We start from the raw sequence: 26,921 nt of genomic DNA on the forward strand, positions 1-26,921 counted from the left end.
CCAGGGCTGGAATCACCTGCTGATGTGAGCTGAACCACTCCCGTTGCACACCGTGTGCCCTGCTCCATCACGCAGCAAGCAGCTGGGTTATCAACAGCAAGAAACCTAGTGCTGATCAGAAAACATGCAAGCTCATGGGAGGGTACATGTGATGATGACTTGTATCTGGAGGTCCTGTTTTGCGAGGTATGGAACACACTAAATTCCCAGTGTTGTCAAATGGGAGCTGGGAGCACTCAACCTCTTTTAAGCAAGATGTGGGCCTTTCTGGGACGCTAGTCCTCAGACTGAGGTAGTGGTACAATAGCTGGGAAAGACTGGGATCCACTGGATTTAGAGCAATCTGCCAGTTAATTCTACAGTAAATAATTATTGACATAGTAAGGAAACACAGAGATGGCTGAAGGGTATGAAGATGAAAGTTTGAGGAAATTCTGAAAAAATTAGTGTATTATGATACACTAAAACAGAAATAATACCTTCTGGATGCTTCAAAAGAAGGTTCAGTCTCATTTACACTGTAAGTTATGGTAAATGACATTTAGTAAGGAGGAAATAGAGAAAATAACATTTTATGCAATATTTATATACAGGAAAACTGTAGTTAAGTACATACTTTAAGAACTCAACATCAGCTTTTTTTTTGTCTGGTTAGGGTTTTTTTTTTTCTCTTAAAGGGAAAATATACACGGATTAATTAAAAGCATACAACTTATCTAAATATCTAATAAATATAAAAACTATATATATCTAAATATCTAAAATATCTAAATAAATATAAAAAACTATAAAATATAGTTTTGTATCTACTGTGCATAGTGGCTAAACAGGCCATCTATGTTGTTAGAAAATTAATTAAAAATGAAAACTGCATTGTAAAACCTGTTAAAATGAAATTATTAACATTGCCTGTGAATATAAAAAAAAGTCAGCTTCTCTATACTGTTCCACCAATGACCTATGGAAAATGGTAACTATCCTAACATTAGATTTCTTTGGAGCAAAGACAACCTTCACAGATATAATTTTGCAAGGTTCAGGTGACACACTTTTACTGTTTAATCAGAACAGATTTTGAACCTCTTTGTAGCAGTGAGGCTGCATCAATGCACAATGCCCTGCAATTCCTAGACTTTTCTTGTCATCCTCCACTTCTAAGGATCATATCCATGAAATGCACTTTGTAGAACACACAATGTCAGTAACGACAGTAATGATATTGCGGTGTTCTTTGTCCATGAATTAACTTATTAACGGTGCCAAGGCCATGGAATGCCATACAAAGGAGCAATGGTGCTTGCTGCCAGGAACAGCAACGCATCACTCCAAACTGCAAAACCTTAACAAGTAAGTTTATGCCAGGTAAATGGAAACAGACATTAGAAAGGACTAGGAAAATCATATTAATGCATTATTTGCCTCAAACAAACAAACAAACAAACAACAACAAAGCAACCACCAACAAAAATCCCCCAAATCCTCTCTTCCCAAGTCTACAAATCCTCCAGATGAAGTATTTTGCTGCTGAAACAGAAATGTCTGTTTGCCTGCTGGGATACCAGTAACTGCAGCTGCACTCGAAAGCAGAGGATCCAAATATGGCAAAAGATAGAAAAATTCTAATAGCAGAGCCCTCATAGCACCAGACTCACATATTGAGCATCTCCCCAAAGTGCTAGAACTGAAACATGCTGCTTTCTGTGCTGTGCATCAGCTCTCTAAGAACTTTGATAATTAATGCCTTCTTAAGTGTACAATCAGTGTATTTTCTTCATGCACCAACTGCTGCAGAACATGTTAGATCAGAGGTGAATAATCCCTGCTGGTTATCTCAGAAAGGTCAGAGAGCCACAAACCAAGGCTCAGTTTGAACAGACACTTCTTCACCAGAGTTGGTCCTTTATGCGCAGAAGTTTCCAGTCTTCTCTATGATAGAAAGAATTTACAAGAAATCAAAAAATGGAGTCTAGTGAGTGATTAGAAAGAGGTCAGAAATTAGGTCAAACCAAACAGAAAGGAAGAAGACCTAATGCTAATAACTCTTGAGTTTCCCTTGTTTCTCACTTAGTACACGGCAGCCTGTTTGCACAGAAACCTGTTCGATGGATGTATACCATGTATACATGGTATACATGGTATACATCCAATGGTATACATGGATGTATACCATTCCATTTAGCTACTCTTCTCTGCTTGTCTGTCTGAGAAGATGCTTTTGACTCTTTGGCTTGATGTAGATGAGGAAAATACATGTCTTTGCATATTCCCTACATCCATCCCAGTATACAATTAACAGTAACTCAGATCTGAAACAGGCTCAGCTGAATCACTGAATCTAGATAGAGTCATTTTTCAGTGTTTAAGATGTATAGCTGATTGTTCACTACGAAAACAAAACCACAGTTCTTTGTCTACGGTTTGCAATGCACCTGAGGCATATCTCATTAACTGGGAAGAACTGAGATCTGGTCCTTAAGATTTGTTCTTGCCAAGATCTGTTACGCTCTTGCTTTCCCTAAGACACCAAAACAATGACAACCCTGGCAATAGAACATACAGCTCTCAATAGAGCCAACCACAACAGCAACAGGGCATTCAAGCCCCGTGATGGGCTTTCACAGTGATGTATTGCAGGATTATCCCATTACAACTATGGCTGAAGTCTGATCCGTCATTACTTTACTGTGTTGTTACCCCTGAATTTGTTGGAGAATTCACCTAGCCTGCATATCATCCATCCCTGGATCAGTAGCTACGTTAGTCATGCATATGGAATCACATGGAAAGGGATTCAAGAAAGTAAATAGGACCTTTATTGCTATTTTGTAAAGTATAGGATCCATTCAGTTAAATACCTGAAGTATCCTTCTGTATTCATCTCTCTGTCACACATTCTGAAATTATCAGCAAAACTTAACCATGTTTGCATCAGCTATAGCAAATAACCAAATTATACCTTGCAATGAAAACAGTCACTCAGTAAGGCCTGAGATGCTTGCCAAAACCTGAGTTACCTGTTTGGTTATGTACAGATTGCTGGTAAACAGACAACACGGTTCTAATCCCTTAAACATTGTGAAAGTTCAACATTATTTTATAATCTTTCTGTAGCATCTTTCAAAGATTTCTCTATTTCTCTAATCTTTCTAAGATTTCATATCCTTCTCTAGGACTTGATTTGAGTCTTTCTCAAATACATCTTTGAAAACATTTGTGAGAATAATTTTTATGTACACTCTTCTGACTCATCTTTTCTTAAACTACTTCAGAATAGAATCCACCTCATTGTGACCTCAATATTTTCATTATATATCTTCAAAAAATTAACCATGGCAAGTCACATATTTGTCCATCAAAACTTCAGCTTGCACATGATTACACTAAAGTTAGTCTTGCCTTGGCTCCAACTGTACCTACTACTCCAGTGAGATCATACGTTTCACAGAATCACAGAATCACAGAATAGTCTAGGTTGGAAGAGACCTCCAAGATCACCGAGTCCAAACTCTGACCTAACACTAACAAATCTTCCACTAAACCATATCCCTAAGCTCTACATCCAAACGTCTTTTAAAAACCTCCAGGGATGGTGACTCAACCACTTCCCTGGACAGCCTATTCCAGTGACTAACAACCCGTTCAGTAAAGAAGTTCTTCCTAATACCCAACCTAAACCTCCCCTGGCGCAACTTTAGCCCATTGCCGCTCGCCCTGTCACCAGGCATGTGGGAGAATAGACCAATCCCCACCTCGCTACAGCCTCCTTTCAGGTAGCTGTAGAGTGCAATAAGGTCACCCCTGAGCCTCCTCTTCTTCAGGCTAAACAGTCCCAGCTCCCTCAGCCGCTCCTCCTAAGACTTGTTCTCCAGACCCTTCACCAGCTTCGTTGCCCTTCTCTGGACTCGCTCAAGCACCTCCATGTCCTTCTTGTAGCGAGGGGCCCAAAACTGAACACAGTACTCGAGGTGTGGCCTCACCAGAGCCGAGTACAGGGGGATGATCACTTCCCTGGACCTGCTGGTCACGCTGTTTCTTATGCAAGCCAGGATGCTGTGGGCCTTCTTGGCCGCCTGAGCACACTGCTGTCTCATATTCAGCCGACTGTCAACCAATACTCCTAGGTCCTTCTCTGCCAGGCAGCTTTCTAACCACACATCTCCCAGCCTGTAGAGCTGTTTGGGGTTGTTGTGCCCCAGGTGCAGGACCCGGCACTTGGCCTTGTTGAACTTCATATCAAATGTTTCATATGAAAATGTTTCCAATGAATCTTTAAAGATGGAGAGCTGGGAAAGCTGTGCAAAGTGAGTGAATCATTTCCAGCATTAAATAATTGGGAAGTGCATCTTAATGGACTGGGGTTGATCTTCCTTTCCTCGCAGTAAAGAGGACTGGGACCAGTCCTCTTTAACATCTTCATCGATGACCTGGACGAGGGGATCGAGTGCACCCTCAGCAAATTTGCAGACGACACCAAGTTAGGTGCGTGTGTCAATCTGCTCGAGGGTAGGAAGGCTCTGCAGGAGGATCTGGATAGGCTGGACTGATGGGCCGAGGCCAACGATATGAAGTTCAACAAAGGGCTCCCAGTACCGAGCCCTGGGGGACTCCACTAGTGACCGGCCTCCAACTGGATTGGACTCCATTTACCACAACTCTCTGGGCCCGGCCATCCAGACAGCTCTTAACCCAACAAAGTGTGCGCCAGTCCAAGCCATGAGCAGCCAGTTTCCTGAGGAGAATGCTGTGGGGAACGGCGTCAAATGCCTTACTGAAGTCAAGGTAGACCACGTCCACAGCCTTTCCCTCATCCACTAAGCGTGTCACCTTGTCATAGAAGGCGATCAGGTTGGTCAAGCAGGACCTGCCCTTCATAAACCCATGCTGACTAGGCCTGATCGCCTGCTTGCCCTGCAACTGCCGCATGATGACACCCAAGATAATCTGCTCCATGAGCTTCCCTGGCACTGATGTTAAACTAACAGGCCTATAGTTCCCCGGGTCTAGCCTCCGGCCCTTCTTGTAGATGGGCATCACGTTTGCTAGCCGCCAGTCAAGTGGGACCTCCCCCGATAGCCAGGACTGCCGATAAATGATGGAAAGCGGCTTCGCCAGCTCCTCCGCCAGTTCTCTCAGTACCCTCGGGTGGATCCCATCCGGCTCCATCGACTTGCGTACATCCAAATGCTGTAGCAGGTCGCCAACCATTTCCTCGTGGATTGTGGGGGTGACATTCTGGTCCCCATCCCCTTCCACCAGCTCAGGGTACTGGGCATCCAGAGAACAACTGGTTTTGCTGTTAAAGACTGAGGCAAAGAAAGCGTTAAGCACCTCAGCTTTTTCCTCATCTCTGATTACTAAGTTTCCCCCCACATCCAATAAAGGGTGGAGATTCTCCTTAGTCCTCCTTTTGGTATTGATGTATTTATAAAAACATTTTTTGTTGTCTTTAACAGCAGTAGCCAGATTGAGCTCCAGATGAGCTTTGGCCTTTCTGGTTTTGTCCCTGCACTGCCTCGCAGCATCCTTATAGTCCCCCTGAGTGGCCCGTCCTCTTTTCCAAAGATTATAAACCCTCTTTTTTCTCCTAAGCTTGAGCCACAGCTCTCTGCTCAGCCAGGCTGGTCTTCTTCCACGCCGGTTCTTCTTTGGGCACGTGGGGACAGACCGCTCCTGAGCCATTAAGATTTCTTTCTTGAAGAGCGCCCAGCCTTCCTGGGCTCCTCTGTCTTTCAGTACCGCCTCCCAAGGGACTCTGCCAACCAGTGTCTTGAACAGCTCAAAGTCAGCCCTCTGGAAGTCCAAGACAGTGGTTTTACTGATCCCCTTCCTGACTTCGCCGAGTATCGAGAACTGTACCATTTTGTGGTCACTCTGCCCAAGACAGCCCCCGACCAGCATGTCTCCCACCAGTCCTTCTCTGTTAGTGAACAGAAGGTCTAGCGGGGCACCTCCCCTCGTAGGCTCGCCAACCAGCTGCATCAGGAAGTTATCTTCCACGCTCTCCAGAAACCTCCTGGACTGCTTTCTCTGGGCTGTGTTGTGTTTCCAGGATATGTCTGGGAAGTTAAAGTCCCCCACAAGAACAAGCGCTGACGATTTTGCAACTTCTACCAGCTGCCTGTAGAACTCCTCATCCGTCCCTTCATCCTGGTTTGGCGGTCTGTAACAGACCCCCACCAGGATGCTTCCCTTGTTGGCCTTTCCGCTGATCCTAACCCATAGCGACTCCACCTTGTCATTCCCAGCCTCAAGTTCGACGACGTCAAAACACTCTCTAATATAGAGAGCCACTCCACCACCCCTTCCATGCTGCCTGTCCCTTCTGAAGAGCCTATAGCCAGACATTGCAGCACTCCAGTCATGAGAGTGGTCCCACCACGTTTCTGTGATGGCAACCAAGTCATAGCCTGCGTGCTGCACAATGGCTTCCAGTTTGAAATTGTTTGTTTGTTTGTTTGTTTTTATTGTTTAAAAATATTTTATTGTTTAAAAATTATTGTTTAGAATAGCAGACAGTGAAATATGGCTAGGGAACAAAAAAATGCCATGCATACTAACAAAGGAAAAGTAAAAATATCCAGCTTGCAACATTGCTGTAAGAAAAAAATGACAAAGCAGGTTCCTATTCAAGGGATAGGGCAAAAATAATATTGGTATCTGTGACAAAATTCAGCCTTTCTCCTCAAAAAGCTACTTCAGAAGATTTTGGCTTTGTAGATTTAAGGAAACAGAACCGAGCTTTAGAAGCAGAGAACAAGTCTTGGGGTTACAGCACACCCCTTCCACAGCCTCTGTCCTGCCTACAATGGAATAAAGGTTAGTGTCCCACTTAGTTTCCATAGGAAGTTTTCATTCATTGGGTCTGAATCCATGTAGATCCAGAGGTCTGACCCCATCTGTAATCCCCTCCTCAATAACAGCTTCTTCAGAGCATTCACTCTTCAGTATTTGGCATCCTCAGTCTGCTTTCCGTAGGCATAGGGGGAAGAATATGACTTTCACAGATGAAACTTGGGCAGATAACAGGGAAGGAGGAAAACATTCCTCTCATGTTATTTTCAATGCTTATTTTTTGTTTTTTTTTTTTTTTTTTTTTTTTTTTTCTGCTAGCAGCAACACCACTGAGTAGTGGAGACAGCCTTTCCCATATGCTGGTACTCCACACGTACCATTTCTCAAGTGAAGAAGCTCCAGCCTGTCACGCTTTCACTTGTGAACAGTTGCAGCATAATAATGCTGATTTAACAGTTTGGGTAGGAATCAACATTGTTTTTCCTTTTACATTGGTTAACTATCCCAACCCTTCAATGCTTGAAGAATCTTGTTATTTGCACAACCTGAGTTGCAAATACTATGCACAGTGTTACTAGACAACAAATGTCTCTGATGAAACACAACAGATGTAAATTGAACCTCATTGTTCTTACCACAACAGGGAAATACATGTTATTTGCTGTAAGATTTTCTTCTAATATAATGAGTACTGTAAACCCAGAGCTGATTCCCACCATGGAAGGACATTTGATAATAGGAAGAGTATATTCTATTCTTTCTATTCCTAGTGCTAATATATTAATCACCATACTGGCCCATTTCCCTTCCTGAGGCACTCTGCTTTGCCTGCTATGAACCATGAAAAAAACAGAAATGACAATCCCTCATAAGCTTTCAGTTGATGCTTTTCAAAGAGGATCTGGGTGATGCACATGGGTAATTATTTAAGAAGCAGTATGAGACATTAAGTTTACCTTTCTCACGCAAAAAAAATCCAGCTACCTCCTTCTTGAATGAAAACAATTAATAGCTATATGATACATACTTGCTCCAGTGAACTTTTCCCTCCAGTGTCTGCATCTCTCCCAGTATAGCAAGGAGAAGTGATGACTTGCCACAGCCAACTTGACCCACAATCATTGTCATCTGACCTATGATAATAACAACAAACACATTTAAAAACAAACAAACAAACAAACAAAACCTACTCAAGCCCATGAGGCCCAACTAGATCCCATTCTACAGCACTTGAGATAGTTGGTTAAATTTGTTAGTATATGCTATGTAATTAGATAGCATTGTATCTGTTCATCTATGGAAATACATTTTAATGGATAGTACAAGTACACACCAAGCTCCATAAGCACAAGAATATTGCTTTGACATACATTATCATACATTGTATGAGAATGTATTATTTTGTGAAAATTATTTAGGGTCAAAAGATAATTTGGGTGGGCAGTAATTATGCAGTGCATGATGCCATGAAAATCTGGGCCAATCACAGAAGTGTTTGCATCGAAAGAAAATCCATTTTACTCTTTTCTCCTTTGCTGTACTCTTCCTCCCCCCACTTTTCCATCTGCAGTCCCACCCTATGGTGGTAATGGTGTTAGATCTTGCCACAAACTTATTGAAATCACAGTGTGCTATTTGTTGCTTTTACTAGGTGAGCTTCTTGTCAGATACTGTGTTAATGGACTAATTCCTTCCAAAGTATGTAAACTCTTAGAATGGCTGACCAAACTTATGAGCCTGTGGTCAGAGATTGTAAACTCCTTGGAGCAAAGACCTGCTCCTGGTGTTACATGTGGGATTGGACCAGCACAAAGGAGTATTCATTCATGTATAGGATACCTAATGCTACTGTGAAAAAGATTATATAGAATAAAGTACTCTAGGATTACTAACCAGCTATGTGACATCCAATACGTGTCAGCTTAAAGGAACAAACTATTTTGAAAGTAAACAGTAGGATATAATATATATATATTCATATATATGCATATATGTAAAAGCTTATTTAATAACATTAAATACCACCAGACCAGTATTAAGAATTTTATAGCATTCACCGTTATCAAAGTAAAAAATAGCTTTTGCACTTGCTATGTAGGTTTTCCAAAACAAATCAATGTTCTCTAAACCTGTGCATCTCCTAGCCAAAAGATGCTGTGGATGCAAGAAATGTAGAGGAGGCAGACCAGACGACTACTTGAAAAATAAATTCATTCAGGATTCCTGAAAAGACAAACTGCATGAAGGTCAAGGAATGCACTGAGATAAAAACAGCTGTGTACTGGGAGACTGTAACATTGAAGAATGAAAGAAGTAGAATCTATGACCGCTGTGTCCCTGTGCACTGACTGGTGGCCACTGCTTAAATAAAATCCTGGACTAGATGGACCTGTGGTTTGAAGAAGTCTGGAGTTCTCATTCTTTTTTTTTTTTTTTTTTTTTTTTTTTTTTTTTTTTTGTCTATTCAAAATAAAAAATGTATTTTTCTGCAACTGTCCTTTTTACATTTATGATTAGTGTTGATGTTGTTCCTGCTGCTATAAAAGCAATATAAACAATACAGGTATATAAAAACTATATTTTTTTTCTGTATATATATAGTACTTCATGTTAATGACAAAGTTCCATGCCCAATATAATTCATAACTTTGTTTATACTTTTAATCTTATTTTTTTCTTTTAAAAAACTAGATGTGCATTTTTGAGTCTTTCACAACATCAAGAAATTGAATTATTAGCAATCTGATATTATGTATTTCATTTTTAAGATGTGCGTTTATTATACCTGTTGGGATTCTGATGTTTATATTGGACAAGGTAGCTAAACCGCTTCCCCATGAAAAGTATCCATTGGTCACCTACAAAACAATTATCATGTCAGATATAGAAACATGAGGAGCAAAATCTAGAATGTCTAGTTTGTATTTAAAATATGTTACTAAAAATAACTGAGGAATGATGACATATTCCCACACAGACACATAAAAATGCAAGTTAGGTTAGAAAAGATTGTCAAACTCAGAAAAGTTTGGGAATAAGAAAGGTTATATACACAAATATATACACAGCATGAAAGGCAATAAAGTTGTGATCTTGACCTGTACCCAATGCTTTCATTCTGTCAAGTAAAAGATTAAACACTGAATCTAATGATCACAAGATCTCACAGCCAACATTATAAATACCATAGCTTATCAAGGAACGAGTAATTCTGCATATTGAGATGTATGGCCTATTGTGAATGGATTCCCAAAGTACACATTAAATATTCTCAAGGTTCATGCTGGACATAAGAAAAATATTCCCCAGTAGAACCTGGCCTTAATGTGCATACCTCATTTGGAGTTAACAGATCCATGAAACAATATTTGCAGAGAGAACAAGGACATATGTGGGGAAAAGTTGTCCAAAGTAACTTAAAACAATGTGGCAGAATAAATGACAAAAAATGACACAAAAATTTTGATCCTGGCTCTAAGAATGAAAAAGAAGTGCATGAAGGGAAACTAAAAATCTGTATAAATTTCTGAGAATCAAATTATCTAGTTTTTGTTCCTTTAGACTCATGATGCCTCTTGTTTCCTGAAAAGACAGGGAAACACTGTAAATTGCCTGAAGACAATCCTTCACACTTTATTTTTGTATAAACTGCTTATATTTTTATTTTTTCTTGTTCTTGCAATGGACAGTTTGCCTGTGGAAGAGGAACAGCAATCAGATGCTTTCTAGTATTGTAGTACTTAGCAGGAGGACAGTATGTGTTGATTTTTTTAACCACCTTGATTGCGATGTCATCTGTTTCCACAGGACGTGTTTGCCTTCTTGGTGGCTGTTCATAGCTTTCAAGCTGATACCTCAAGGGCTGCCTCCTGTTGATGGCCTTGGTGTGCTAAATAGTGAGGTGAAGAGACGGGAAAAGTTGGAATTCTCAAGAACGGAAAGCATTTGGTTCTGTAGATAAAAGAAAGTCCATTCCCTTTTCTCCCACCATTCTTGGTCACAAGAAGAAAACAGTGCTTTTCAATATGTGTGATAAAACTCTATACTGTGTTGTATATATTGCAATGTTTTAAACATCCTTAAGGGAAGAACTGGAATTGATCTTTTTGATGTTGTCTCCCATGCGTAACCATCCCAAATTGCAGCTCTGTCATCCTCCTCAAACTACTAGGTGCATCTGCCCTACCTGAGGTAGCTCCAAACAAAGCTGTGTCAGTAAAAGTGACTAACAGACACACAGAGAGACTTAAAGACACACAGAGTTACCAGCTTGGTTATTGGAAGCCAAATAGATGCAACAGTGAAAAGCACGTTGTATTAGCTTGTGCAGAATCCTCCACTAATGCATAATTGTGATTGTAGAACTAGCTTGTTTAGAGCTACCTGGGGTATTTGTAAGCAGCACTGTATTGAGCTGAATAGGCATAGTAGGTAGCCAAAAGAAACAAAATAAACACTGAAATAATTTTATTTCCTTTATTATAATTGTTAAGCCAAAAAAAAAAAAAAAAAAAAAAACAACCACAAAACAAAATGTTGGTTTGGGTTGGAAAGGTTAATTGAGCTCAAAATAAAGTTTATTTTGTGCTAATTCTTTCTGTTGCTTTCTTCAAGTTCTAGTCACATTTTAAATGATATCATCAGTTTGAAACAGTTGAATTATCTACCTTTAGAAAAATTTTGAAATGAAAAAATGTCTTTTTCCAAATCACCTTCCTTGTTGTTGATGTCTTGGCTAGAACTATTCCTCAAATTTTACTCAAATTCACTAGATTTTTAGCACTCCAGCAACAGCATTTTGGAATGAATTCCTATCTCACAAACTTCAGTGTTGTTTTTTTCCACTTCTAGTCCTGAATTTCCCAGAGCAGGGAGTTGTTCTACCTAAAAATTCCCAATGTATTGTGGATTGTACTGTCAATGTACAGAACAATCCCTGTAAACACAGGAAATGCACCTGGGACAGTTATAAAACTGGTCAACAGTAATGTCAGGTAAGAAACCAAAAAAACAGAACCCTATCAGCTAGGCCATTGGCCTTGTCCTGTGCTGTATGGGTTCTCTGCTTTGAAATTCAGTGTCATGAAACAGAACTTACAAGTCCTGTGTGCTTCTTACAGGATTCATAAGCCACGGAGCTGTCCCCACCTCTCCAGCTGTCATCTCCAATCTCATCACTGAGGAGAAATTCATTCAGCTTCTGTACACTTAAACAAACAAACAAACAAACAACAACAACAAAACAGCCACAGAACAGTGAGTTAAATAAGCCCAGGTTTCCACAGGTTTCCGGTTATCTGCAGTCCAGCCAGCAAGATACACCAAAAATATTTCAATAAAAATTTGTGTGATATTTTCCTCTTCCTATTAACTTTCTGCAAGTTTTCACTTGCCATTGGGGCAATTTTCATCTATCAGGAGGACAGATGAAATAAATTCAGTGGTAGCTGGAAATGAAGAGGAGAGCTGAAGTCATGTGCTTGCTGCTAGAACTCTGAAAATGGTTTCCATCTCATCAGACGTCTCTCTTCTTTGCCTCATCCATGTCTACACACAGTCAGGATGCATAAACGAGTCATTCACCTACCTGCATCCTCTAAAAATATCAGTGCAGTAGGTGCATCCTGAACACAGCTTTGGCATAAACTACATACTAACAGGACAGAACACCACACAAAACAGCGCAGCCATGGCCAGCTTTAAAGAAATACAGCAAGAGTTCGCTATGCTGCTTTGAAAAACTGCTTCCTGGGAAATACAGCACAAAGGTTCATTTAACTCTTCATCACAGAAGGGCTTGATCTTCCTTCTGTCCCACTTCCTGTAAGACTGCCATAAGTACCTGGCTCCATCATTCTGAGGAAGGGATGAACATAAGCTCCCACCTGCCACGGTGAAGCTACATCACTTTACGAAAACTAAGATCAGGGTGCAGGAGAAAGCAGGAGGGTATATGCCTTTAGATCAATGATTTGAACGTGACCCTGCAAATGGGAAAGTAGACCTGTTTCAAGAACTGTCTGAGCATTTTGTATGGAATAACCAGTAGCTGTTCAAGCTACAGAGGTAGTGGTTAGCAAGAATGTACTGCTATTGTTATTGTTTCCTCTTGCCAGTATACCTGTTATTTACATAACATCACATAACAGAATTTCAGTCTTTCATAAGTATATCTGCATCATGCAATAATTTATCTTGTAGAAGATAAGAAACCTTGCTCTGATTATCTGCCTAATAAGACATCAACCATTACTTGGTGTTTGAACGAGGACAGGTACCCTCAAAAGCTTTTGTATTACTAGAACTATTCTTTAAAATGAAATGGAGATTCTGAGCAAAGTATTAGTGATTTAACCTTAACACAAATGAGTATACATATATTTAACTGATGGAAGGCATTATCCTTTCGTTATCTGGGAGATGTGATGCTCATGGGAGAAAGACAATAGCAAAGAAGATTGCCAAAGGATAAAGCTTGCTTTGGCAAATATATTTTTAAATAATGTCCTGAGGGATGGCCAGCAGTGCTAAGGAAAATGCCCACACCATTCTGATATCAAGGCTGTGTTAAATATAGTACAAAGATGTAGAGGCTAAGATGATTTATAAGGCAGACTTGATATTTTCCACTAGTCAGAAATCATTTTCAACCTCAAGAAAATCTCTCATGTGGCTCTGATGCTGCTTTGATAAAAATAAACACTCTTTAATTTGTTTTTGTTTTTTAGTGAGTGTGGTGCTGGTAAATTACAGCTGTGTGGCCTGAAGTCTCACTGATTTTTATTTTAAGGATCTTCAAGATGGGAAGGCTAGTTTGATCTTCATATCCTGCTAGTGCTTGGCCTCTGACATGTTACTGCCCATCAGGTGTCAGTCTGTTCCTCTTCTGCCAGCCTGGCAGTATCTACATCTAGATAACTGCCCTACGAATGTGACTCTTTCCATACAGACCACTGATGCAATAGCTGAAGATCTGAAATTTGACTTACTACCAACCAGCTTCCTTGAGACTAAGTGTTCTGTACCCTAGCACAAAGGAAGCTGTTTTGTCAGGTTACTTGCGGAAGTGTATGCATGGCACATACATGCTTCTGATGAAGCAACACATTTTATGAGTTCCTTTTTATTTTTATTTTTTCCACTTTGTGCCAGCTTTCTTGCTGTCCTGACATGAAGATCTCTTGCACTTGGAGACTAAAATCCCAAATTTCTGCCTTGCTGTGCTTCCTCTCCTGCACCTCTTTAATGTCATTCAGGGGAATGGCAGTAAAAAATCAAAATTTCCTCCATAAGAAAAGTCCTGTAGTGCTGTTGATCTTGCATAATTAGTTCTTCGGTGCCTAATGTTCCTCCAATCACTCTCCAAAGAGAGTCCATGCTATCACTAGACAATGCGAAAGGATTATACTAACTTCTCACTTAAAGCACAATGTATCCTCTGTAGAGGTTGAGTTCAGCCTGTTGCTCTTCCTTGCACCAGCAAGGCAAGCCTTGCTAGATAGCTGCAACCCAGCCTCTTTTATCCTCTGTGTTGGCTACAGCCCAGAAAAGTACTGAGTGTGATGATAGGTGGCAACACTGTGAGAAGAGAAGCAACCTGAACACAAAAGAGACCGGCCTGGTTTTGAATCCAGACTTAGAAACTTGGTGAAATTATAAAAAAGAACAGAACACTTAATTTGTCTCTGTATCATGCAATGAAGAGAAATGGTTACTGTGTTTTCTCTCAGGCTTATAGACATTCTGAGTCCCACCTCTAAATCCTCTTCCAGGTGACCAGGTAGGAACAACCTTTTTCTCCAGCACCTTTCCTGCTGTATTAATGAATGTAGATGTTAAGAGCTGGAGAAACTATAAGGACTGCTTACCTTACGATAGCCTTGACTGCAAAACGAACCACAGTGGAGAGCAGAAACAATGGTGTGACAAGGATGTGGAACAATGACAGCGATGCAAAGGCCTGGGCAGGCTGCAGTGGCTTGTCATTGGTATATGCATAAGTCACAAATGTCTGTCACATCAAAAAAACAGAGCATATTAGTATAAAAGCTCTTGAAAACAAAGAAAGCAAACAAAAGGTTTTACTTCAATGCACCAAAGAACTACATATCTCAGTTTGCTGGTAATTCCAGAAAATTGGAGAGAAAGGTGAGTCTTGTTAAATTAAAAAAGAATCTAAACATCTGCCAGTAATTTCAAGTGATTCAGGCAATTAAGAATGAAAAATACAAATCTTTGTAAAATCAAAGCATTTAGTTTTGTAAAGTTTTGTAGCTGATTTCAGTGTTTGGAGAAAACAGACAATTCAGAAAAAAAATCTACTAAATGCTTTTTTCAGAGATACAGAACTATAATATTTCATTGAACTCTGGTACACACCATCATCATACTCTGAGCACGGCCACAATTTGGTCTCTGCAGAATTCCTACCGACCAGCAGGCCATAGCTACTCTAGTGAATTAGGCTGAGATTTAGATCTGGCCAGAGGACAAGTAATATTTATTTCTCCTTAAACTCTGTAGTATGCTTTCGTGAATACTGAAATGGAGGCTTACAATGTACTGTGTAACAGGAATGATTTTTCACTGCTAGACAACAGAAAAGCAAAGCCACCTAAATGAGAGTACAGAGGGAGAGCTCACAAAATGAGAGATTCTGAGTTTCTAAAATGGGCCTTTCAATTTTTTTGAATTACAGCTGGTGAAATACCAGTACTGGGAATAGGCATCATGCTATGCTCCAGCCAGCACATGTGCATTAACTCATGTGCTGATTTTATGACCATTAACAATGGTCCTGCAATAACACCCGTGTCCTTCTCTTTCTACTCCTCTCTTTTTCTTTCCCCCTTTTTAAGAAAAAGTAAAAAACAACAACAAACAAAACACTTCTTACTGCAAGAACAGCTGCTATTGGTATGGCTGCATTCATAAAAACTGGGGAAGAGAGATAAAATAGGCATCAGATTACAGGACATATAAAAAACAGTCTTAATATTAGTTGTATGGCACTAGAATAATACAGATATTTTCAATTCAAGTACTTAAAACTTCCAAGGGAAAATTCCTCTGCAGGCAGAAATTTCCTTCCGTGACAGAGAGAGATCTTAAACATACAAATGAATAAGCCAAAGAATTATCTCATTTGTATACTTTAGTGAACTGGGATAAAACGCTTTATGTGCACAATTATTATGCAACATAACTAAAATATTATCCCCTCAGCTCTTCCTCAGTAAAAGAAATACATTTTCTTTTAGACACTAATTCATCTTTGCTGTAATCAGAGCTTTCGATATTTTCTGGAGACTCCTTACTATAAAACAACTTGTAGTTGTAATGTCATAATTAAGGGGACAGAAAACTTACTAAAAAAATCAACAAGACATCTTCTCAAATTTCTGTGTTTTATATTTGTCAGGTCTTTTTATTGTAATACATTCCACACAGAAAAATGTCATAGACACAGCTGTATCTCACTGCAGCTGAAGTCAGAAGGAATGTTGACATGAGGAACAGGGTGCATTTCCAAGAGCTAAAAACAGTTACTTACTGGAAAGAGATGTATGAAGGGCAAATGTTTTTAGACTGGTGAGTTCCTTCATTCTTGTTTCTTCCACACTAGTACAAAATATGTGCTCCCAGGCATAGAGCTTTAATAACTTTATGCCTTTTAGTATTTCATTGGTTTTCTTTAATCTCTCAGTAGAATAGTCCTTTATTTCAAAAGAAAACAAGGATAAGAAATTGACAATGTTTTATATTTTTAATGAGAATTTTTTTTTTTCCCTTTAATTCTCTTGTAAAATTAATTAAAGATTTATAATTTTGTTTGTGATTTTGCACAGGCTTTCGGTTGTCAAACACAGTAAGGCAACATACAATTTCAGGTTCTTTGGAGATATTAAAATACATACAATCATGAGGGAAAATTAAGTGACTCTGTTCTGAGAAGAGAAATAAAACAAAATATCTGAATCCCTCAAACAGGTTGAAACTCGGGAAGGTGGATTAGTAGGTCGATGGTGTCCATAAGAACAGACGGAAGACTACACATGTAATGGCTGATACAAGATTCATTTTGGGATTCATAAAGAATGGTCATGAAAATAGGTGAGATATTTATTCATGTATTTATCTAATTGTTCCTCACCAGAAAATAGTGCTCATATGTTCAGGTAAAATCATAATCCAAAAGATTTTATGAGTCAGAAGGAATTCAGAAGAGAGCAAAACAGAAAGATTCAGAAATGGTGAAAGAAAGATTTCTGAAATGGTGCAGAAGATAAATTCTCAAACTGCAGTAACAACAGGATTGAAGTGTGCTGAAGAGTAGATACACTTACCTATAATTTTCTTACTGAATATTAAGATAACAATGATCTCTAAATATTTGAGGACTCGCACATCAAAAGCTGATCAAAAAAGTTCAAGGACCATGAGAATAAGGTTAAACATTAGGCAAAGTATCAGAAAACATGTGCAGTCATTTGTACTATTTGGTAACATCCCATGAAATACAACATTTGAATTTAGGAGTAACATCCTTTCATGGAATTGAATTCAGAGAAAACTGTGCTATTTGGGTGAAAATACTCTCTGTAGAGAGGACAAGCCAGGGCCCACACACTTGTTTTTTTTTTTTTTGTTTGTTTGTTTGTTTTTTGATTCTTTCTGACAAACATCAAGGTGCTTTTCTTAGACAGGAAGGGCTACTGAGCCACAGAGAAACAGAAAGTGAGGAATGATGGTATTAAGTGATGGCTTGCCCCAAATATAAATTACTTACCAGTGTGCTCTTCTGAGCCTCAGCCAACTTTGTAGCTATGAAGTACTGTATTGGAGCTAACAGTACAATAACCGCTGCACCAACCAAGGCACTCACTCCAAGCAAATTATAGAGTAGGATTACACCCATTATTATCTATGAAGAAAAAAAGAAATATAGAAGAAAAAGTAAATTTTAATACACTGGAATGATAGAAAATCTATCTATATATTTATTCTTCTAACAAACAGCTAAATGTTTCCTAGGAATTACGTGAGACCTTATTTCAGAAGGTCATGTTTAGAAAGTGTGGGAAATGAACCCAAATAACTTTATTTTTGACATTAACTGCACAGTTTGTTTTGGTGCCTGGTAGTCCTAATTCGAGACAATGATTCCAAAGAACTGAAGTAGCACCAAAAAAGATGGTGCTTGCCCCGGGGCATTTGACAGAATCACTGGCCTCAAGTCTTATTTACACTAGAGCTCTTTACATCAAGCTGGAAGCATTCAAAGGTCCTGGAACTGCCATGAATCACTTTTGCATTCTGTCCTATGGGTCCTCTTCCAACTGCAGACAAAGGCATGTCTAAGACAGGCACCGAAGCACAAAGCAGACGTGCTGGGAGTGACACAAACATGAGCTTGTGCATCAATACCATATAGCTCTGTAGGAAGGTACCATGGTGCTAGCTGAGCACTACAAAATGTTTAGGAACAGTACCCACAAAGGTTTACTTGGGAATGGCTCTAATGCAATTACTGTGATTTTGGTGCCAGAGTTAATACAAGCTCTACAACATAAGTATTTTCATATAAAGCTTCACTTTATGGTACAGAGAGATCCTCAGTGATAATAGGACACACAGAACTTGTTCCCCACTTTGTTTTGCTCTCCCTTACATGACTCAGCTCTCTCTTTAAATCTACCCTATTATACAGTATCAAAAATAAGAATCAGTGGAGTTCAACATTTTGAAAGCATTATTTAGATTTCAAGGCATCTATAATGCCCGTTAACATACCTAGATGCCTTTTTCTTGGCAGAATAGTACAAGATTACAGGTAATAATTTCTACTTGGGGTAAACTCCAAAATCCTTACTGCAGGCCTGATCCCGTAATGAGTTTTTGCCCTTTGATAGTAGGCCAAATATATCAGTGGATACACAATACATTTCCTAAGGTTAGTGACAGTTTTCAGCAGGCTATGGCCAGTTACACTACATTTGCTCACACTGGTTGGATATAAATTCAGTATTTTCTAGAAGCTGTTCTGTTTGAGGAAGGGGCAGCCTTGACAACTGTTGTTTCTTGGGACATCCCTGGAAGCTCATCTCTGTTGCATAAGGCAAGACAGGATAGTTCTATCATCTTTTCCAAAGCAGTATGTTACTAATCCAGCCCATAGTTACCAAGGGTTATTTCCTTCTCTCTCTCTCTTTTTTTTTTCTTTTCTTTTTTTCAAAGAGCTGCCAATTGAATTGAACAGGCATAAAGACACATTATCACAATAACAGTGCCATTGACATCAGTTGCATAATACTTTGAGAAGGAAATAGTATTTTCCTTCCAATTTTATTGTTGAAGCAGAGCTGTAAAGTACTCACTACAATTTATAGTGCTTAAGCACAGAAGGAGACTAGTATAACCCAGGCCACAGTTGCTCACTCAGTTCATCATCAGGTGCAAATTCCTGGGTGATGCTCATTCTTGGACAAAGATATGATCAAGTTGTCCCTGTGTTCACTGTCTACTGAAGATGAAATACAAGAACAGAAGTTTCTTCACACCAGCCTTTTACAGTACTGGTGAGGAAGGCCGTTACATTCCTTCAGTGGAATCAGACCACCTGTTCATTTAGTAACACTCCAATATTAACAGCAACACTTCCAAATAAACCTGGATGTGAAATGGAAACCTCTTTTTATTGATTTATAACTTAAAACGGAATCCTCTGCATTATTTCTAACGTCTGTTACCATGCAAACTTTTTTTGGTCTTTTTCTCTATTATTTTATGACCTTCTAAACCCTACCATATCCTAAAATATATACATAAAAACAGTATTTGTTTCCATTAGCAGTAGTCATTCTGCTCTCTATTATAATCGATTATTGCAGTTCCAGGCAAAAAGAATAGCTTCTATCCCATTTTTAACTTGTTTGGTGTTGATGCGGTCACCTATAGGTTAGAACCATGCCAATCCCACCTGAAGCTAAAACTCTGAAGGTGCTATAGGATTTCAAGCTTAATGGAAAATCAGTGCAGCTTAGGACCTTAGTACTTCTGAAGATTTCTTTCAGGCTAATAATTTTTACCTTTCCTTCCTACACATCTGCTCTTCATTTTTTTCCAGCCTTGATAACAACCAGGTGTTTGTATCTGAGCACCTCTGAGCATTTCACGCAGCACACTGTTGGTGCTGCCATCAGTCACAGAGCAGAATTCAATTGTTTTTTGTTCCTGCCACAAACTGCAGTTACAAGTGGGCACTGCAAATGCAATGCTTGGCACTGGAGAGATGCCTGTGCTGCTGCTATGTGGCAGAAGCAAAAGCAATGACTTGTGTCGGTAGACGAAGAGAGATGAGCAGGGAAAAGATGACAGATCATAATTTTAAAGCCACAGATCATATAAATGACAGCAAAATCCTACTCAAAAAAAAAAATAAAAATCCTCTCTTTATTGGCCCTTAAAGAGACAGCCACCCAGTTCTTGGAGGAGATGATGGGCCACATTTCTGCTTGTTATTCCTCTTTCAGGAAAATGAGCATGAAGTCCAGTGCTAGAGGTTCCCCTCTGAATTTGGTGTTAGTCTCACAGCAGATGTATACTCTTTTCTAACAGGTTGGAGGATCCTGACATTTGGCCCTTACTTTGATGCTCTACCTGAACAGGCATAGCCCACAGATTGGGGCACAGGAACAAGAACCACATTAATTGATTTGTTTCTATGGCGACCAAGTTATTGATTTGTCCCAGTGTCATCTCTCCCATGGACAAGTTGGATGTGGAAAGTCTCAGGATCTTATTGTATATCATTGCCTGTGGGAAAGTAATAAGATGGCATATATGAAAATGATGTCATTATAAAGCAATAGCAGCAGCAGGATGTTTCGCATATCAGTATCAGTGATTACCTAGCACAGCCTTTCTCCTGCTCTCTCACTTGAGACAAAGAGAGATGGAGACAGAATGAGAAAAAGAACCAGAGAGAAAACAGACTTTTAAAAACTCCAAAAGCTTTGCTGTTTAATGCAGACCTAAAACAGAACAAAATTACAAGAAAACATCAACATTGAGGAGAGACTAGGCAGATCTTTTTTTAATAAACACATGGTGAGCCTGGTTTTCTTGGCACTGTCAAAGAAATTCTTGTTTCCAGTGAAATAGTTGGATTCAAGCTATGAAGTTTTGAACAGGGTGAATTTATATTCCTTTGCATTTCTCTCCTATACCTAGCCATTTATTTCCATAAAATCTGTAGGAGCTTAACAGGATTTAAGGTTAATTAAGGCTTCTACCTACCAGAATTTTAAAGACAAATGCTGTGAGCCCTGTCACAGCTATGATTAAATTTCACACAGTGCAGCTTTAGGGAATTTTTAAAAATAATTTGTACTCTTTGCCCTGTTTTGTCTGTGAGCAAGGTAGGTCCTATAGAACCCCGATTTTGGCAACCAAGAATCATAAAAACATAAGGAAATAATCAGGTACTCTTTCTTCAAGTCTATACCCAAGAGAAGAGAGAAAATGTTTAAAACAGCTATATCAGTCACAGTGCACACAGAAAGAGAAGCCTCCACAAAGGCACAATACTCCTGTGGTTAGTTATACCTGGGAGAACATCAGTCCAGCTTCTGTTCTGCTCAAAGTCCTGATAATTTTTGAGGAGTTTGGTCTGTAGATGTTCCAGCTACAGCCCACAGTTTGAGCTGGAGCTGCTGGCTTTAGTTCATAAGCATGACTTTCACAGAGGGTTAAAGGATGCTGGTTTTAAAGACAATTTTGGAGATGAATAACTCCTGTCCCATCCCAGAGGGCTCTGTGCGAAAGGGCATAACTGTCAGAATCACCACTCACAGCTCTCCAGTAAAACACAGAGCAGCCAATGATATGGCAGATGATTCTGTTCACAGTCAGCAAAAATAACTTCATAAGCAAATGAACAATGCAAACAGAGAGCTTTGATCTTCAGTATGCTGAGCAATGCTGTTTATCTTCATATGACTAATACTGTCTGCGGAGATATGTTTTAGATGCACAGACTGAGTGTTAAACTTCTCCATATTACTATGATGTGTCTAGTTCTCAGTGAAAGGAATTGCTGCCATGACTTTGGCTGTGTCAGTGATACTACATTTTCTAGTTTTCTCTATAAAAATACAGTGCATATCTTATTTCTCTCAAACTATTATTAACTGAATCTTTAGAAAAAAGACAAGATAAATGAAAGTACAAAGTGGAAGCTAATGTCAGTGAATTTCTTGGCAGATCATGGGAACATCTTTGCTCACCAGTAAAGCACCTCGTAGGTTAATACCAGTTTCTGTAGTCACATAGTAGGAAGCCTGCAGGAATGTCCTCTGCAGGATAAGGGCCAGGAAGAGGAGAACTGCTAAAACATAGACATTCCTGAGGAATTCCTCTGAGGAGAGATATGAATTTGATGGATCCTTCAACTGAAAAGAAAAGGAAAAACATGACAACTGTGGCAAAGAAGGGATTGTCTGTTCTGCATTAGAATAAACTATATTGATGGTAATATGGGAAAGTTACAGGAATTATAATTCTTACTGTTGTACATATCATAATCATTTAGGCAGAATTTAAACTGTCTGTTCCTGTTCCAAAGATTTAGGACCCTAACTTCTAGCAGTTCTGAAATAAATTGTTTTTAGCAGAAAAGGGACAGTGAGATTACCATGCTTGGTTTATCATTAGTTTATCCATTAAATTCTGATTTGGAGGATAGAAATACCACTCAGCAGAAGATAAAGCTTATTCCACCTGCACATGAAGAAGTTGCAAAAATAGTATTTTCTGTAACACGTGATTGGTTTATTGCATTGATCTTGTAATATTGATTATGTTGCATTTGTACAATATGGAAACAATTCCTTCCAGAAATATAGTCTATTTTACCTGTGAGCTCTGAATAAAGAAATGTTTTAGCTGCCATTATTTCCCATGAAAAGACATGTAAACGCCTCTACAGAGAAAAACAATTCTTGTTTAAAACACTTTATTTGTTTTCCTTTTCTATTTTTTTTTATGTTCATTGTGCTGCTCTGTTTCAGCCAGAGAAGGAAATAAATGTACCAAAATACTGCAAGGAAGGAGGCTGTTCCTTTGGCATTTCCGATCCAGCTGGAAGCAGGATGTACTGGAATTCTTACAAAAAAAAAAAAAAAAAAAAAAAAAGGAAAAGCCTGTTCTACTGAAATCACCAGCCTGATGCTGAGATGAAAGGTCTGGGAAATATTGGAAGGTAAGCTGTGTACCTACACTCTTAAAGAGTCTTTCATCACTATGGGTTGATGTAACCTGACAGAGGACTGCAGGGAGGAGAGAGGTGCCCTGAGCTTGCAGGTGAACTTCACCATGTTCACCCGACCAGGAGAAGTTCAGACTGATCATTAGGAAAAAAATGTTTACTGTGAGGGTGGTCAAACACTGGAACAGGCTTCCTAGAGAGGTGGTTGATGCCACAGGCCTGTCAATGTTCAAGAGATGTTTGGATAATGCCCTCAATAATATGCTTTAACTTTTGGTTAGCCCTAAAGTGGTCATGCAGTTGGACTAGATGATTTTTGAAGGTCCCTTCCAACTGAACTGTTCTGTTCTTTCTGTTCTGTTCTGGTTCTGTTCTGTCCTGTTCTGTTCTGTCCTATTCTATTCTAACCTCACTCCACTCTCCTCCCTCTGTCAAATGCACACAGTGGATGGGTAGCCTGGGTCTGGGCTGAACCCGTCGTGGGGTTGGGGGGAATCATTTCCCGTCCCCAGTCAGACATCTTCTGTACAAATTAAATCATAAAATTCCAAAAGTCACAGAGGTACTCAAACATTTATAAGCACCTAATGGTGTTTTCCAAAGAGCCAAAGTCTATAAGACACCTAAGTTGGTTACCAGCTCAAGACTCTTTGAAATGAGGGCTGCTTAAGTGCGTAATTGGTCAGAGAAATATTTTCTCTTAATGTTGTGCTGCATCTAACTTCCCCATGTGTACATAGTAGGGATAATAATAACAAATTACCATTTGTAGATACCTTTATCAATATATATAGGGTTCTCAAGAAGTAAGGCAGAATAAACATAAAATTCAAGTAATTTACATTAATTGAAGCTAGAAGGAATTTAAAGGAGAAAAACATAATAGCAAGAACAACCACGGGAAACTTTATCAAAAATTTTAAAATTAATAAAATGTAAATTAAAAGCAAATGTATTCTGAAATGTATCCAACAGAAATAGTGACTGTGTGTCACCAAGCCAGCCTCTTGGAGCACTTTCAAATTCTCTGAGGATTTTAATCTTCCTTTTAGGCAGTGGTGATTAAAATGCAACAAAATAAAACACTTCACTGAAGAGTGCAACAGATAAAGGAAGGGGAAAAGATACAGGTTGATAAATTTGAGATCCAGAAATTATCATTTCTAAACTAAAATGTCTTGTTTGTTCAACAAGCAAAGACAAAACAAAACAAAACAAAACAAAAAACACCACCTATTTTTGAGGCAAAAGATGTACTTTGCCTTTTAACTCTGTGGCTCAAATCCAACATGTGGAGGTTCAAAGATGATAAATAGCTTTATTTGATAAGCTGCAGTTACACTCTGCTTCTTCATTGTAATGGCTGGATGAGAGTCTAAAGCCAAATTCAGAGAATCAGTCAAGAAAATGAATGTCGGGAGCAAGCAGCCAAGAAGATGGTTGAATAGCGACGATAGTCAAATGCTTTATCTGCAGAAGAAAATTTTATTCCATTACGTACCTATCTGCTCATTCAAATATAAAACATTCACTATATAAAGTGTAAGGTTGTATTTCCATACCCTAAGGAAAGAAAATATCTTTCTTGTGTTTTGTCTGATGTCAGCTAGTAAAATAAATTTTGTCTTTATGTTTTCACTAGTTACTAATAAATTCTTGTTCTTATGACAGAAAACGTTTTGCGTCAGAGGCTTGCTCAGTGCTCTCAGAGGTGATATCTGAAAATGAAAGTCTCAGTGAAGTTTGAAATTATATGTGAACTAGCAACTTTTGTGCATCTCTAGAAGAAAGGATTCTATTGAACAAAATGGATGGTCTTCAACTTTGCACATACTCAATGTATTTCATCACAGCAACAAGCACAATAATCAGTCATAGAGGGTGACTACTCTTGGCTTCTCAGAGGAAAATGGATTGCAAATTGCTCAAAGTGTCAATGACTGACAAATGGACAGATGGACAGAAATTAGGCAGAATCCACAGACTCTTCCTTGCTGGATCCATCAATGGGACGCTACCAGTGAAGTTTCCTGACTGAAATGAGGAGGAACAGTTGAAGAGATGCACAGAAGCTGTTCCTTCTCCCCAGAAGTTCAGAACAGACTCCACAAAGAGGCAGACAGCTGGGCAGCTGGGGGAAGCCTGCCCTATCTCTGTACCTGTGCTGCATTTGTACCCAAGACTTTCACTACTCAGGTCTATAAATTGATGGTCTCTCACAAAAAAATACTCAATTTGCTTGAAAGTAATAATGAAAGATTACAATGATGATCATAGGCATATAGGAATATACAGTATTAAATACCTGATATCAATCAAGAACTTATGCCAAACAAAATATTTTAATCCAAGTTGTCGGGTTACCTTTTCTGTTGTATTTGTGTTATTGGTTGTGTTCTGGAAGCCCTGGACAATGCCAGAAATGCATAATGGCCCAGCAAAACCCAGCAAGTCAGCCAAGTAACGGAAGGTGCTACTGAGAAGAATTGGTCGTCCAAAAGCACTGTACATTGCTAACCATATTGAGGGACTCCGGTTGGGCTGGTCTGCTACCTTTTTCTGGAAAACAGAGAGAAAGGTGTCAATGCACCAAGAAGAGGCCTCCTTGGCAGTTTGTGGCAACTTCCATTTCATTCCTGTCTGGATGGCCAAATGGTTCCTCCAGGGTGTTTTAGGGTAGACCAAGCACCAAACGTGATGTAGGTATCAGCAGATTTCAGACACTCTTCGCAGCAAATTCAAATTCTGCCTACTCTGTAACTGTGGTTCCTCACCTCTACATCCTAAAACTTTTCTGAACCCATGAACACAGGAATACAAATACAGATTAAGCATACTGGTATGTAGACATTGTTCTTCGTCACATGTGTGCTCAGGAAAGGGTCTGACTTTTCAAGCCCTTGTTCCTATGGATAATCTTTACTTTCACAGTAGGTGTGAAACCACTTGATCCAAAGGCTTCTGATATGAGAGGGAAAAAATATGATCAGACACATAGAAGAATATAATTTAATTTAATTTATCTGGATTTTTTCTCTCTTTCAGGAAGATTATACTTCAGCTGATCACTAATTACTGCGCTCAAAAAGGTGAAAGCAGTGGGCTATTTTAGGAGGTAAGGTTAAATCATCTAATGGTCCTTTTGAGACTTCAGTTCTGTGAATCTGTGCAATATGTTGACTCTTGCACTAAAATACGTGCCAATGGATATCTCTGAGCCTTGTCAGAGGAGTGCTGATATCGCTGAGGCCCTTTTAATCTTAAGAAGAAAGAGGTTTATTTAACAGATCCATGGTCTGCAGAGTGCTGTCTTGCTCTTCTGGCAGCAGCTTTTGACACTGTAAAAAAGCATCTGTCATTTTTCAAGTAGCACAAATGCCTGCAAGTTATAACCTAAGCCAAGCACCCTTGAGTGTTCACAGAGACATTTTAAGTACAGCCCAGTAATAACAGGCCCCTGACTCAGCAAGTTAACCAATGAAAACCTAGTATGTCTGTACTGTCTCACTGCTTCATGTATTTTTTTTTTCTTTTCTCATTTTTTTTTTCCTTTTGTGCCACTTCAACAGTGAGGTAGAATGTTCCCATAGTGCCAAAAATGTACAAATGTACTGAAGGGCCAGATAACTGTTTGCTGGCTTCTAAAGATTAGACCAGGCTGGTCATAACCAATAGCAAGAAGTGTAGTATAGAGAAATAAGCAGCATGGGCACAAACTAGAGCTAACAGGCTGTTTTCAGGCTCACTGCTTCACAGAAGTAATTCTCTTTTTTTTTTGTTGTTGTTGTTTGTAGGCAAGAAGAATGTATGTCACAGACAAACCTTGGGTTATTCAGGTAGCAGAGACCAAATTTAAAGATGT

General features: G+C 39.2%; 1 protein-coding gene across 17 annotated transcripts in view; it reads right to left on the minus strand.

The window, feature by feature from the left end:
• Window positions 1-26,921, minus strand: part of ABCC9 (ATP binding cassette subfamily C member 9) — a 77,367-nt gene that overhangs the window by 33,280 nt on the left and 17,166 nt on the right. For 8 of the 17 annotated variants that reach the window (XM_035311102.1, XM_035311091.1, XM_035311103.1 and 5 more), the window contains exons 8-20: window positions 25,424-25,618; window positions 22,080-22,244; window positions 20,452-20,607; window positions 17,582-17,716; window positions 16,346-16,508; window positions 15,689-15,729; window positions 14,661-14,803; window positions 11,891-11,999; window positions 10,571-10,681; window positions 9,578-9,650; window positions 7,820-7,925; window positions 2,856-2,894; window positions 480-518 (exon numbers count right to left, since the gene is read on the minus strand). In XM_035311102.1, the coding sequence (XP_035166993.1) occupies window positions 480-518; window positions 2,856-2,894; window positions 7,820-7,925; window positions 9,578-9,650; window positions 10,571-10,681; window positions 11,891-11,999; window positions 14,661-14,803; window positions 15,689-15,729; window positions 16,346-16,508; window positions 17,582-17,716; window positions 20,452-20,607; window positions 22,080-22,244; window positions 25,424-25,618 (1,475 nt within the window). The remainder of the gene's footprint in view (window positions 1-479; window positions 519-2,855; window positions 2,895-7,819; window positions 7,926-9,577; window positions 9,651-10,570; window positions 10,682-11,890; window positions 12,000-14,660; window positions 14,804-15,688; window positions 15,730-16,345; window positions 16,509-17,581; window positions 17,717-20,451; window positions 20,608-22,079; window positions 22,245-25,423; window positions 25,619-26,921) is intronic. The other 9 variants (XM_035311116.1, XM_035311110.1, XM_035311165.1 and 6 more) reach the window with 4 other exon arrangements.

This window comes from Oxyura jamaicensis, chromosome 1 (assembly GCF_011077185.1).
Source record: "Oxyura jamaicensis isolate SHBP4307 breed ruddy duck chromosome 1, BPBGC_Ojam_1.0, whole genome shotgun sequence".
Classification (NCBI taxonomy): domain Eukaryota; kingdom Metazoa; phylum Chordata; class Aves; order Anseriformes; family Anatidae; genus Oxyura; species Oxyura jamaicensis.